Below are 14050 nucleotides of genomic sequence, written 5' to 3' on the forward strand. Positions count from 1 at the left end.
GGCGGTGCTCGGATGGGTTAGCCTTGCATGGGCCCTGCTGGGGGCAACCTCGAGGTTCCCCTGGAGACTCCCCCACCCGCCCCAAATGAGAGTCCAGACAACACAGTGGGGGTTCACACTGGTTTATTGGGGGCCCTGCCGGGCCAAGAGCTCTTCAGTGCATAGGCAGATATGCATGTGGGGCGGTGCCAGGAACTGGGGTAGGCCTTAGGCAGGGGTCACTGGCAGGTGTTGTAGATCTGCACCTGCAAGTTGATGGCTTGAAGCACGCTGCGCATCCTGGCCTCCAGCCCGTCCAGCTGGGCTGCCTTACCCTCCAGTGCCCGCTCATTCTCCTCATAGGTGCCTTCCAGTTCTAGGAAGGGCAGGTGTCAGTTTAGAGGGGTCTCCTGCAGTCCTGTGTCTCTGGTGCCCACCTGCCCCATTTCTCACCCTGTAGCCGCTGCAGCTTGTCCTGAGCAGCCTGCAACAGGTCCCGAGCCTCATCCCGCAGTTGCTCTGCCCTTGCCTGTGCAGCTAGCACACCCTGGGCCTTGCGCTCAGCCAGGGCCTTCACCGTCTGGTACTGATCACCCAGAGGACCCCGTAGCAGCTGCAGATGTAGAGGGTTAGGTTAGAGTGGTAGCTCAGTGGAGGCCCATCTTCCACCCCTACCTTCTCTAGCTGGCTCTGCCTCAACCCACCTGCTCAGCCTCCTGGGCACGACCCTGGGCACTGCCTGCCGTTTCTTCTGCTGTAGAGGCTGCCAGACTATTTCCCGCCCATTTCAACTTCAGAGCCTCCAGGAGAGCATCCAACTGCCGAGCCCTTTCACCTGCAGATCTCAGTGCCTGCTCTGCACCTGTCATCCTCTCCTGTACCTGCCATGGGTGAGCCAAAGGTTACACAGATCTACGGTGCATGCCCATAACCTTATCCCACTGATGTCCTAGGAAGACCTCACCTGGTATAGGGTCTGCTCTGTGTCCCGTGTGTCAGCCACTGCCCCCCGGATGGCACCCTGGGCAACACCCTGTGCCCGCTGGGCCTCCTCCAGTGCTGCCTGTACGGTCTCTGCCTTCTGTTTCTCACCCTCAGCCCGGCTCCTGGGGAAAAGGGGGAATCAGAACCTGGAGGTATCAAAACCAGGTGTCAGGGGCCAGGGATGGGGTCAGACCTTGCCCGCCGTGCATCCTGCAATAACTGCTCGGCACGACGCACATCTCCTACAGTACGTGCCAGGATCGCGTCCACATCTGCCAGGCTCCGGACTCGCTCTGCAATCGCACCCGCCAGGTGCTGGATCTGCTCAGCTGAAGCTGGGATGGAGAGCTCTAGCACCCGTGTGGCCACCATCTCAATGCTATCAGGATCAGCCCCCTCCTCTATAGGGACACAGCAAGAGCTTAAGAACATAGATTCTCCAGCATGGGCATGAGGATATAGCTTTGGGGTGTGGACTCAGGACATGTACATGGGATAGGGGTTTGTTACCAGCCATAAGGATGTATTTTTTTGTTTGTTTGTTTGTTTGTTTGTTTGTTTTTTTGAGACGGAGTCTCGCTCTGTCGCCCAGGCTGGAGTGCAGTGGCCGGATCTCAGCTCACTGCAAGCTCCGCCTCCTGGGTTCACGCCATTCTCCTGCCTCAGCCTCCCGAGTAGCTGGGACTACAGGTGCCCGCCACCTCGCCTGGCTAGTTTTTTGTATTTTTTTTTTAGTAGAGACGGGGTTTCACCGTGTTAGCCAGGATGGTCTCGATCTCCTGACCTCGTGATCCGCCCGTCTTGGCCTCCCAAAGTGCTGGGATTACAGGCTTGAGCCACCGCGCCCGGCCATAAGGATGTAATCACAAGGACAGGGACTATACAAGGGGCTCAGATTCAAGAACATGGACCTGGGACCACATATGGGCAAGGACTCAGGAGCCAGTCAAGGGATCATAAACACTAATCCAGTGTAGGCCCTAAGGCTCAAGTATGAACCAAGGGAGATACAGACACAGGGAGTTGCCAAAGGAACAACCACATGGCCTGGGACACATGGGAGGCTCACGGTTGAGGAAGTCCTTCACACTCTGGACAAGTTCTCGAAGTTCCTGGTTGGCCTGTTCCACCTGTCCCCTGGAAGCATTAGCCTTGTCCAGGGCTGCCTGGGCCCGCTGCTGTGCCTCGCTTGCCTGCCGACGAGTCTCAGCCACTCTGCTGAGGATGCTACCACCTTCTGCCAGTGCCCGCTGCAGCTCTGCCTGTGTGTGCCGGGCCCGGCCCAGTGCTAGGTCTGCTGTAGCCACTGCCCCATTGCAGTTGAGGCCCCCACAGCGGGGCTGCCCATCCTCATCTCGACAGCCGGCACCCCCACAAGGGCTTGTAGCACAGGGTGCATCCCCTGGTGCCCCACACACCTGCCAGGTACAGAACAAGTCAGGGCCCTGTGGGAGGAACATCTACACCCACCTGTCCCACCCAACACTTGTACCTCACCAGCTCGTTTATGCCTGTCAGGCTCAGGGTGTGGGTATGGGCAGAGAGCTTGCGCAGGGCCCGCTGGTTGGCCATGTGTTTGCTGTTGAAGTCCTCATTCTGGGCATCCATCAGTGCCTCTGTCCGATGCCGAGCACTTGCCGAGTTGCTCACAGGGCTAGGTACTGCCAGGGCCGAGGTGTTGGCACAACGTTCTGCCTCTGCAGACTGGCTATGGGCATGCCGGATGCTGTCATAGGCACCTAAATTGGGCAAAGGCAGACAGTCAGCTGAAGACTGACCCTGGTCCACCTGCCTAGTTGGCTAACAACTCACCCAGGAAGTTTGAATGTTTGAGCAAGTCAAGATGCTGGTCCAGCTGCCGCAGTGTGAGATTAAGTGCAAGCCTGTCTCGCTCCAGACCACTTAGTGCATGGTTGGCATTGAAGTTCTCATCCTGCACATCTGTCAACTCTGCTTCCAGTTGAGTCAGGTGCTCAGTGGCCTCCCCAATTTCACGCCTGCGATGATGGAGAGGGGGCTGTTTAGACAGGCTTCAGCCCTGGTCCACTGGGCCTCTGCCCCATCCCACCATGTATTCTTAGGTCCTTCCGCACCGCAGCTCCTCTGTGGCCTCCACAAGCTGTGCAGTGGAGGTGGCTGAGGTGTTGCGGGCACCTACGATGCCCTGCACAATGCCCAGCTTCTCCTGCATATGCCAGAAGCTGCTCTCAAAGGCACCCAGCACACCCGTCTGCTGCAACTCCTGTGCCCGCTGCTCTAGGCGCCGTGTGCGGGCAGCCAAGTCCTGCACCACTCGGTCCCAATCCCCGAAGCATGCATGGCAGGGATGGCAGGCAGGAAAGAATCCTGAGAAGCCACGGGCACACTGGTCACAGCGCACACCAGACACGCCTGGGCGGCAGCTGCAGTGACCTGTGGAGCGGTGACACTGAGGTGTATCTGTTCCACGAGGGTCACAGTCACAGGCTGCAAGAAAGAGCAGAGGACAGAGTTAGGGCCACTGTGGGGCATTCTGGGAAGCCCTCCATCCACCCTGGCCCTGCTGGCTCCCTCACCACGACACTGCAACCCAGCGTCTCCCCAGTGGAGCTCTTGGCACTCAGAACAAGTCCGCCCTCCAAAGCCGGCACGGCAGTAGCACTGCCCTGTGAACTGGGGTGGGAACAAGGCAGGGTCAGAGCCTCTATCAGAGGCTGAGCCCACGAGACAAGAAAGACACCTGACCCCATCTAACCAGGGATCTGCAGGAGGGTCCCATACCTCATTGCAGGTGGGGCCTCTGGCCTGTCTTGGGTGGCAGGCACAAGGATGGCAACCATGGCCACTGGTGAAGTTCCAGAAGTTGGGGGCACAGTGGTCACAACTAGGGCCCTGGACATTGGGGAGGCATGGGCACTGCCCACTGCTTCGATCACAGTGGCACTGGTCAGGAGACGGGCACTGCTGGGGATTTGTGCCCAGCAGGTTGCAGGTGCAGCCTGTGCCAACCAAGACGAGCACGGTAGTCAAGAGGAGGCCAAGAAGCAGAACCCCAACTCAGCCATGCCCTCCCACACTCATACTCACGGTGACAGCTCTGTCGGGCAGCCTGCCCGTGGAAGCCAGGCTTGCAGTGGGCACAGTGTGGACCCTCTGTGTGGTGTAAACAGCGCAGGCATTGCCCCGTGTGGGGGTCACAGGCATCAGGATCCATTAGGTCAATGTTCCCACTGCACTCACACAGTTGGCACCGGCCACCTGGCCTTGATGGGTCCCCAAAGTGCCCAGGGGCACAAGCTTCACATCGCAGCCCTGCTCACAGTCAAGAGGAAGCTGTGATTGCTCAGTCCAGCCAACTCACCCTGATCCTACGCCTGCCCCCTATCCACTTACCCGTGTAGCCTGCCCGGCAGTGGCACACAATCTTCTGGGAATATTCATCCCGGTGGCAAGAAGTAGCAAAGTGCCGTTGGCTCCCAGGGCCTTCAGGACATGGACAGGGCCGGCACTGGCCCCCATATGGCAGTTGTGGGTCCCCGTGGAAACCAGCAATGCACCTGCAGGGAGGAGGAAGAAGAAATGTGTCATCCATGGGAAGCCTGTTCACCAACCAACCCACTCATAGCTACTCCAGGCTCACCTTTCACAGTGCTCACCCCCTGTGTGATCACGGCAGCCCAGGCAAGCGCCTGTGTGGGTGTCGCACTCATCTGCATGCCCATTGCAGACACATGGCCGGCAGCTAGGGAATCCCCACTGGCCACGCTGGCAGCGGTCACAGTGAAGCCCAAAGGCACCAGTTCGACAGGGACATTGCCCACTGGTCTTTTCACAGAGACTGCTGAGCGCCCCCTCGGGGCTGCACTGGCAGGCTAGGAGCAAGGCAGAGACAGAGCCAGGGGACGGGGTCGGAGGGGAGTGTGGGTTGGGGAGGGTCTCAGGGGAATGTGGGTAGCGGGAGTCTAGGTGGGAAGGTCAGGAAATGGAAGAGAACTGCAACTGACCCAGGTTGAGAGTAGAGGGTCCAAGACTTAGTTTGAGGAAAGAAGCAGCAGGTCCAGAAGAGGAAAGAGAACAGTAATGGGAAGGAGAGAGACGCATAGGAGGGAACAAGAGGCAGGAGAGTACCTTGACAGCCTGTGGGGCCAAAGCCATAGTAGCCAGGGGCACAGAGGTCACAGCGGCGCCCAACCACTCCAGGCTTGCACAGGCACTGACCGCCATGAGGGTTGCACTCAGAACTCAGTGAACCTTGAGGGTTGCACTGACATGCTGTGGGGAGGGTTGGGCCAAGTCAGGCTGGGTCCCCACCTCTGCCCCATCAACCCACATCACAGACACTCACACAGGGCACCATTGTAGATGAGGGTGGACAGGCTGAGGAGGAGCGGCGCGCAGGCCTCAGAGGGAGAAGTCTTGCTGGGCACCAGACCCTCCTCATGGCATTGGTAGCGTTCAAAGGTGGCCCGGCGCTCCAGGGCAGCAGCATTACCCCCACTAAACATCTCTAGCACCAGGGCACGGGGCAGCAGCACCAGCTGAAGGAGTGAGCAAGGAAGATCGCAGTTCAGACCTGGGACCACATAGGCATTGCCTTAGCACTGCCACAAGCCTGCCCACCCTGGCACCACCATGGGCCTGCCTCTTCTGCCACAGATCCCTGCTATCCCACAAGTCCCACACCACAGGCTCTGCCATCTTGGTGGGTGTGGGGAAGAGGAGATTATTCACCGAGTCAATGAGCAGGCCGGGTCCAGAGTAGGGAGTCTCAGGCTGGGCACTTCCCCCTGTGCGTACCAGCTTCAGATGCAGCTTGTAGGAGATAGCAGGCTCAAGGCAGACAGGATTGGGAAACACCAGGTACCTGGGGGCAAGTGGGGACAGGTGCAGTGGGTCATCTAGGGGCCCTGTACAAATCATCTGGGCCTCTCCCATCCTACTCCCAGCAACCAGACCATCAGCCAAAGCAGAGACTACGGGTGGGTTGGGTTGGGCTGCGCTAGGCCAACAAACAGCTGGGCACCCCAACAAAGAATCTGCACAGAATAGTCCCGTAAAGGTGACCCTCTAGAATCATACATCCACCTGTGCAGACTCACTGGAAATACTCATAAAGCCTGGAAACCCCAGGAACTTGCCAATTCTCCTCAATAACCACTTCACACTTCCTCTGACCCCAATCTACAGCCAACAACAGCTGCTCCTCTTCATCAACACTACGTCACCCCCTCTCTCTGTCTCCAAGGCTTTCCTTTCCCATTGTGCTGCAAACTCATACTTGGGTTTTTTTATCCCATCCCAAAAATTGTTCTTCAATCCCTCATCTTTTTTCTTTTTCTTTTCTTATTTACTTATTTATTTACTTGAGATGCAATCTCTCTTGCCCAGGATGGATGGAGCGCAGTGGCGCAACCTTGGCTCACTGCAGCCTTGACCTCCTAGGTTCAAGAGATCCTCCCACCTCAGCCTCCCAAGTAGCTGGAACCACAAGCACACAACACCATGCCTAGCTGATTTTATTTTTTGTAGAGACAAGGTCTCGCCATGTTCCCTAGGCTGGTCTTGAATTCCTGGGCTAAAGTGATCCTCCTGCCTCAGTGTCCCAAAGTGCTGGGATTACAGGCATGAGCCACTATGCCTGGTCTAGAGGAATTTTTTTTCTAAACACAAGTCACAGTTGGCAAAATGTCTATAATGGGCACAGCCAGGTTCCATATGTTATTCTTTTTCCTTCTGTTTGAATATTTACATGGTCAAAAACTAAAAGCAATAGGCCGAGTGCGGTGGCTCATGCCTGTAATCCCAGCACTTTATGAGGCCAAGGCAGGTGGATCACAAGGTCAGGAGATCGAGACCATCCTGGCTAACACGGTGAAACTCTGTCTCTACTAAATATACAAAAAATTAGGTGGGCGTGGTGGTGGGCGCCTGTGGTCCCGGCTACTTGGGAGGCTGAGGCAGGAGAATGGTGTGAACCCGGGAGGTGGAGCTTGCAATGAGCCAAGATTACGCCACTGCACTCCAGCCTGGGTGACAGAGCAAGACTCGGTCTCAAAAACAAACAAACAAACAAATAAACAAAACATGAAACAATGAAACAGGGCTGGGCACGGTGGCTCACACCTGTAATCCCAACACTTTGGGAGGCCGAGGCGGGCAGATCACAAGGTCAGGAGATTGAGGCCATTCTGACCAACATGGTGAAACCCCATCTCTACTAAAATACAAAAAATTAGCTGGGCGTGGTGGTGTGCACCTGTAGTCCCAGCTACTCGGGATGCTGACGCATGAGAATTGCTTGAACCCAGAAGGTGGAGGTTGCAGTGAGCCGAGATTGCACCACTGCACTCCAGCCTGGTGACAGAGCAAGACTCCATCTCAAAAAAAAAAAAAAAGGGGCCGGGCACGGTGGCTCAAGCCTGTAATCCCAGCACTTTGGGAGGCCGAGATGGGCGGATCACGAGGTCAGGAGATCGAGACCATCCTGGCTAACACGGTGAAACCCCGTCTCTACTAAAAAAATACAAAAAACTAGCCGGGCGAGGTGGCGAGCGCCTGTAGTCCCAGCTACTCAGGAGGCTGAGGCAGGAGAATGGCGTGAACCCGGGAGGCGGAGCTTGCAGTGAGCTGAGATCCGGCCACTGCACTCCAGCCTGGGCAATAGAGCGAGACTCCGTCTCAAAAAAAAAAAAAGAAACATGAAACGTGAAACAAATACTACCCAAAGTGTAATAAAACATTAATCACACCAGGCACATCACTGCCTAGAGTGCTGTGATGCCACAGCCCCACCACTAGCACTCTACCACCACCATTGTGAGTCCTCCTGATAGTGACACCAGGTGATTTCCCATTAATTCCTGCCTTGGCCTCTGGGCCTTAGACCCCTGAGAGAGCAGGCCTTGATCTGTCTGCTTCCTTTCTATGAACAGAGCCATGCCCAACAGAGCCTGGCAACCAGCATTCTGGAGGTATTTGAAAGAAGGAACAGATGAATGAGCTGTGGGGTCTTCCAGGTGCCCTGCAGGGAGCTTAGGGCTGGCCCCACAACCCCCTGCCATTGTGAGTGCTACCACCAGTGCCCTCACCTGGTGTGTGGTTGCAGAGTCCCTTGGATGCGGTCATCCTTGGGCAGCACATGCCCACACAGGCTGTGAGCAGGCACAGGCCCTGGACGCTGCACAGTCAGTTCCAACTCTGCCCATTGCTCAGGGACCTGGGAAAACGGGATGATGGAGGAGATGCTTCCACATCCAGAGGTTCAGCTCCAGATTAGATAACAGTGTCTAACCTGGGGTTCTAAGCGCAGCAGCAGATCATAGTCCATGGCCTTTGGCACAGAGGCCACGAGGAACTCCAGGGCCTGACCTTCCCGTAGCCGCACAAAGCCTGAGCCAGTCCAGGATGGAGTTTCCCCAGGAGTAACCAGGCGCTCCACCACATCGAGCACCTGGGAGATAATGCAGCCAGGGATGGAGGCTCAGGTGAGGCTTTGCCTCTTCTGCCACAGCCAGCCCCAAGCCCCATTTCTCCTGCCAAAGCTAGATATCACCCCTATCCCCCAACGAGGTACTGCCCATAACCCTACCTCTCCAGTCATAGATGTGTCCACCCACATCCAGCCCTCTGCTTAGCGGGAGGCCCCACACCTGCCCTCGGGTGTCCTCAGCCTCCCAAGTTAGGTGGTCCAGGAAGGGCCGGAAGTAGCCAGGTTGCACCTGCTCACAGCGTCGCCCGACCATGTGCTGGCGGCAGTGGCATTGACCTGTGGCCTCATCACACCTGGAAGGAACTCTGTGGTTACTCAAAAAGGACCTCCTCTCCTGCTCAGGATCTTTCCCCATCCCTTCCCAGGCTCCCTTTACAACACTTACTGGGGATCCAAGGCACCACCCACGTCGCAGTCACAGGGGCGGCAGCCGAGTAGGTCGTGGCTCAGGCCCCAGTGGCCAGGCTGCGCGAAAGGAGTTGCTGGGGGCCAGAAACAGACCTCCAGACCCCCTCGCCACCCAGCAGGAAATCCCAACCACACATCTTAGCCTCAATCACTCCTCAGTGAAAACATGCCCCCTTGGCCGGGCGCGGTGGCTCAAGCCTGTAATCCCAGCACTTTGGGAGGCCGAGGCGGGCGGATCACAAGGTCAGGAGATCGAGACCACAGTGAAACCCCGTCTCTACTAAAAAATACAAAAAATTAGCCGGGCGCGGTGGCGGGCGCCTGTAGTCCTAGCTACTCAGGAGGCTGAGGCAGGAGAATGGCGTGAACCCAGGAGGCGGAGCTTGCAGTGAGCCAAGATCGCGCCACTGCACTCCAGCCTGGGCAACAGCGTGAGACTCCGTCTCAAAAAAAAAAAAAAAAAGAAAAAAAAAAGAAAACATGCCCCCTAGACCACTGGCCCATACCCTTGGCATCCCAGACCTGAGGCTTCTCAGCCAGAACTGGATCCTAAGCTCTCAGCACCCATCCACTGGCATAGATATCACACCCCAGCCCTGTGCTCTAAGGACAAATCATGCCCCTAGAACTCCAGCCCCCTCCAATCGCACCAGGCAGCGGTCACATCCACGTCCAGTCACCAGACGTTTGCAATAACAGGATCCACTGTTGGGGTCACAAGGAGTACTCCCAGGCACTGTGCCCCGTGCATTACATTGACATCCTGCAGGGAAGAAGGACCATCAGCACTTTGGGGAACTGTGACAGTGCTCATGTTCAGCTGAGTCAGGAGTAAGAGGACAGGGGTTAAAGGTCAGCATAGAAGTTAGGGCAAGAGACACATACGCCGGCAGCCCAGAGGGTCACTGATGCTGAGCCCAAAGAAGCCATCACGGCATTGTTGGCAGCGAATGCCCACCACATGTTCTTTGCAGCGACACTGGCCTGAGACCAGTCCCAGTGCAGGGTCATCATGGGAATCACAGCGACCGCCGTCTTGAGAACCCATGGGGTCACAATCACAGGCTGATGGCAAAAAGAGATACAAGGTCACTCACCCTATCTCAACTAGCTCATTACCAGTCCTCTCCTAAGCCTAAGGGATCCCACCCTGGATCCCTGGTCTAGCTCTATCCCAAGCCCCTAACCCCAATTCCCTGCAATCTAGACAGCAGTCCAGCTCTCTAATTCCTGCCCCAGGCTCAGCTTTCTCTCCCGCTGCCCAATCCCAGCCTCACAGCGGCACACAGCTGGATCCCGCAGGTCTTTGGTTGGGTCACGGTAGAAGAAGGGCCGACAGAGCTCACAGTGGCGCCCAGCTGTGTTATGCTGACATCCATCACATACACCTCCACTCACATTGCCAGATGCCAGGTATACAGCCATGTCGAAGTGGCAGCTGTGGGTGTGCCCATGGCACTCACACTCTGGCAGGGGAGGAAGGGCAAGGCAAAGGCCACTTGAGGAATCAGGTCACAAGGGTAAGGAGTAGGCCACCTTAGATCCCTATCACAGGCCAGAATTTGTGGGTAGGGGCTCAGGGACTTCAAGGCTTCAGCATCATAATGGTTCCCTACCCAGAGCAGACTGTAGAGGATTATTGAGGGGGTCCCAAGGGGCATCAAGGCCTGCATACTCTTTGGATACAGCCTGGGTTTTAGGGGCTTGACCAACCAGCTCTAGGTTCTACCCAGGGCACAGCCAGGCTGCAGTGCTGGAGCTATGGAGGCCAAGATCTCACTCACTCCTACAGGCATGACTATGGCCGTCCTCAGCCGGATGCCAGGGCAGGTCATGATAGAAATCCTGACACTGTTCGCAGTTGAGGCCACGTGTGTTGTGTTTGCAGATGCAAGCTCCGTGCACCTATGGAGGTTGGCAGGCAGGTTGTCAGCACTGCTCAGCCATGTCCGCCCCTGCCCCTAGCCCTATCCCAACTGTCTGAAGCCCCTCACCATGCCCTCAGCATGGGCTGGTGCCCCTGGGGCAGGTGCACACTCTGAGGCGTGTCCATAGCAGAAGCAGTTGCCACGTACAACCAGCTCATAGAGGGCATAGTAGTACTTCTCTCGGATCTCCCTCCGTGGGTCAAGTAGGTTGTCTCCCAATGTGTGTAGACGAGTCAGGTTCACCCGTAAGTTGGTGATCTTCAACAGGTCTGAGGTGGGGGCAACGGGGGCCAACTGACCAGGCAGGCCCCTGCTGCCCCCTGCCCACCTAGGGGCTCAGCTGCCAAGGTCACCTTGAAAGACCTCCTGTATACTGCCACCCGAGCTAAACTGGGCTTGGCACCTGCCCTAGGAAGCACCCAAAATAGTTACTGAGGCCCCAAATAGTCCCTAGCCGGACACGGACTGTGCCAGGCTCAAAGGGTGGAGCACTCACTCTGAATCCGTGAGCTGTAGGGGTCTGGGATAGGGATGGCAGGGTCCAACACACGATAGATGACCTGGAGAGGCAGGGAGTTCATAGTGACACTGAACCTTGCCTCAGGCCCATCATCCCCAGCTTCCGGCTCCCAGCCCAGATGCCAGTCCTCACCTCGCCTTCAGTGGATGGCTCAATCTCTGAGTAGCGGGACTCACAGACTACATCATCCCAGTGCCGTGGAGGGGCTAGTGGGACTCCTGGGAAGTCAGCCCCACAGTCATAGGAGAAATATCGGTACACATGCCAGGTGCGGCCAAAGTCTGCTGAGCGTTCCACCAGCATGGCAGCAGGGCGAAATGTCTGGGTAGAGGGGCATAGCTGATCAGCAGGCACCAGGACCCAAGCCCAATCTAGGACTATCAAGAGCCCTGCTCAGCCCAAGACTGCCCTCAAACAGCTCACAGAGAGTGGGGGTAACTGGTGGAAGCCAGATAATGACCAGCAAGGGTGGCCACCTCTAATGGGGAGACTCAGGGTTCATGGGGCTCAAGGAGACAGCACCTGACCCAGCCTGGGATTGGAAAGGCAGAAGATCATGTGCAAAGGCCTGGAGGCAAATGGAAGGTGTGAAGGGATGAAGGAGCCTCCTGCATCCACACTCAAGGAGGCTGGGTTAAGGAGCTGAGACTCTGTTCAGGGGCAATGGAGAGCCAAGCAGGGTGGTTCGGGCAGGCTCCCAGATATGCAGGCACCTTGAAGGTCATAATGAGGTGTGTGAAATGAAACTCAGCCTCCAGGTCCAGTTGGATGGTGACTGCAGGGATACCTGGGACAGGAGTCTAAAGTCAAGGACTCAAAGTTACTGGTGGGCAGCCTGCTCACTTTTGCCCCACCCATGGCCTCACCATTCTCTGACTGCCACCAGGCTGCCCGCCGCTGTGGTGCAAAGCTGGTGACTACATTCTGGATGCGATGGCTGTGTGGGTTGTCTCTAGCAGAGAAGGGGCGCCGGGAGTCGCAAAGGAAGCACTTCTTTTCATCCTGGGTTGGATGGGAATTAGAATCAGTGCCTCAGGCAGTGCCAGCCCCACCCTGACTCAGCCTCTCACCCTGTCCCCAGCCACACCTGCAAGTGACTGACGATGCAGTAGGGCTGGGGACCATTCAGGCCACAGGTGGATGAGGCAGTCAGTCTGTCAGCTCGGCCCACCAGCAGGTCGCCCGTGGCGGGGTAGCAGCTTCCCCTCGAACAGCCAGGCACATCCGGGGCAGGGGCCTGTGCCAGTGTGGCAGCCAGCACTGGGGACAGTAGTTCAGCCAGTTCTGCTGAGTTCCTATCCGGTGGCCGCCACCTCATGTGCCCCAAGGGCAACTACCAGGACTTGCCATCACATTCCACAACCCCCAGTCCCCACCAGGTCCTCTCACCGCTTAGCAGTAGGCCGAGTCGAAGTTCCCAGGGCAGAGGCTGTCCCCTCCCTCCTTCCCTTGAGGTCAGCTCCATCCTGAAGAGGAGAACAAGGGATAAGGGGAGGTGAACGGTCTCGGGCCCGAGCCCTCCTCCTTCCTTTGGGGTTCCGTGTCAACTCTGCCTGTGGGTCTTTGGCCCGTTTCTCTCCAGGCCCTCTGTCAGTCCCCAGGTCTGTCCAGCAGTCCCCCCAACAGCTTGGAGTCTTCGCGACTTTGAGCAAAGTTGGGAATCGCGGCAGGAAGGAAAGGCCGGAGCGGACTCTGGGCAGGAGCGCAACACCGGGCGGAGAGCGCCCCCACCCCAACCCTACTCCTGCCCCCCGGAAACTGCCTTCGCCCCAGGAACCAGACACAGATCACTTCACCCACAAATATTTATTGTGCCCCCAATCCCACACCTATACGAGGGCCAGGGGAAGGTAAGAGATTTGGTGCTTTAAACTATCATTGGAAGGGGGCTCACGAAGTTGGGTGCATGGCAGAAGCAAATGAGAGAGATCTGATCTTCGGGTATCCAACTCTGGACCAAGGAGCCTATAGCCTTTTCCCCTCAGCGTCATGGGCGCCGTGGAAATTACCATCAACTCAGCCGCTTGATCCCAAGGCTCCAGCATCAACAGAGAGGCTGGAGGGCACAAGCAGGAGCACCAAATTCCCCTCTTCAGGGCTGTGGAGGACTCTCGGGTAGTCTTAGGGACGGGACAGGATGGGGCTGGGGAAGAGATGGCGAAAGTGCATACCCAGCCCGAAGCACAGCTCCAGGGGGGTCACTGCCTCCCCCACTAGTCACTACGGTAAGTAGGCACGAGAAGTGCTGCCTGTTTCCCAGTATGGAAATAGGCTCTGGGTGGCGGACCCTGGACCAGAGCTACGGCGAGCGACTCCGGATCTTGTGGCTATTTATCCGCTCCAGACTTTTTGGCCTGCCGGGATCTCTAGAGCCCGGGATTGGAATGTGCGCGGCGGCGTAAGGGGGGGAGAGGAGGAGGAAAGTGGGTGGGAAACATGGGGCGCGCCCCACCCAGGGCCCTGGGAACGGGAAGTTGGGGGAACCGTGGGGTCCGCCGGTCGTTAGGGCTGGGTCTGGCCTGCTGCCTCCGCAGTCATGGCAGGGAGTGCCCTGAGCTGCCATCCAGGTGGGAGTTCCTCAGGGGAATCTCCCCACTTCACAAAGGCGCATGGGGGCGGCGGGGGTGGGGGTCAGTCAATCCGTTGGACTTTAACCGTCGCTGGGAGTTATTCTGGATATCCGAAGTAGAGGTCTCCAGTCACCCTGAGGATCATGTAGTCAACCTGGGGGATCAGGGATACTAGAGATTACTGAGAATTCTA

The 14050-nt window shown here is 57.2% G+C and overlaps 1 protein-coding gene across 2 annotated transcripts; it reads right to left on the reverse strand.

Annotated features, from left to right (window-relative positions):
• Window positions 1–108: 108 nt before the first annotated feature.
• Window positions 109–13324, reverse strand: LOC105480428 (laminin subunit beta 2). 2 transcript variants are annotated; one of them, XM_011739297.3, is made up of 33 exons: window positions 13297–13324; window positions 12677–12753; window positions 12375–12547; window positions 12154–12289; window positions 12001–12074; window positions 11420–11608; window positions 11264–11327; window positions 10834–11036; window positions 10624–10744; window positions 10117–10305; window positions 9725–9904; window positions 9490–9602; window positions 8817–8896; window positions 8592–8724; window positions 8234–8392; window positions 8031–8158; window positions 5674–5806; window positions 5288–5480; window positions 5071–5214; window positions 4583–4814; window positions 4336–4499; window positions 4030–4254; window positions 3724–3941; window positions 3519–3615; window positions 3057–3429; window positions 2776–2960; window positions 2461–2702; window positions 2033–2381; window positions 1157–1364; window positions 944–1085; window positions 684–860; window positions 433–592; window positions 109–355 (listed from the first exon to the last, which is right to left on the reverse strand). In XM_011739297.3, the coding sequence occupies exons 2-33, from the start codon at window positions 12750–12752 to the stop codon at window positions 219–221; spliced, it is 5397 nt and encodes a 1798-aa protein (XP_011737599.1). In that variant the 5' UTR covers window position 12753; window positions 13297–13324; the 3' UTR covers window positions 109–218. The 2 variants fall into 2 exon arrangements, with proteins under 2 accessions (XP_011737599.1, XP_011737598.1); XM_011739296.2 differs by lacking the exon at window positions 13297–13324 and adding an exon at window positions 12841–12991.
• Between the last annotated feature and the right edge of the window lie 726 nt (window positions 13325–14050).

The sequence above is a fragment of the Macaca nemestrina genome, chromosome 2, assembly GCF_043159975.1.
Source record: "Macaca nemestrina isolate mMacNem1 chromosome 2, mMacNem.hap1, whole genome shotgun sequence".
Classification (NCBI taxonomy): domain Eukaryota; kingdom Metazoa; phylum Chordata; class Mammalia; order Primates; family Cercopithecidae; genus Macaca; species Macaca nemestrina.

Bases quoted from the DNA above. Each gene is read 5' to 3' on its own strand.
- LOC105480428 (XM_011739297.3), bottom strand. From the start codon at position 12,752: ATGGAGCTGACCTCAAGGGAAGGAGGGAGGGGACAGCCTCTGCCCTGG. The intron at 11,609-12,000 runs GTGCCTGCATAT...CCCTCTACCCAG, and splicing joins ACCTCATTATGACCTTCAAG to ACATTTCGCCCTGCTGCCAT. The intron at 2,703-2,775 runs GTGAGTTGTTAG...TGCCCAATTTAG, and splicing joins CAAACATTCAAACTTCCTGG to GTGCCTATGACAGCATCCGG.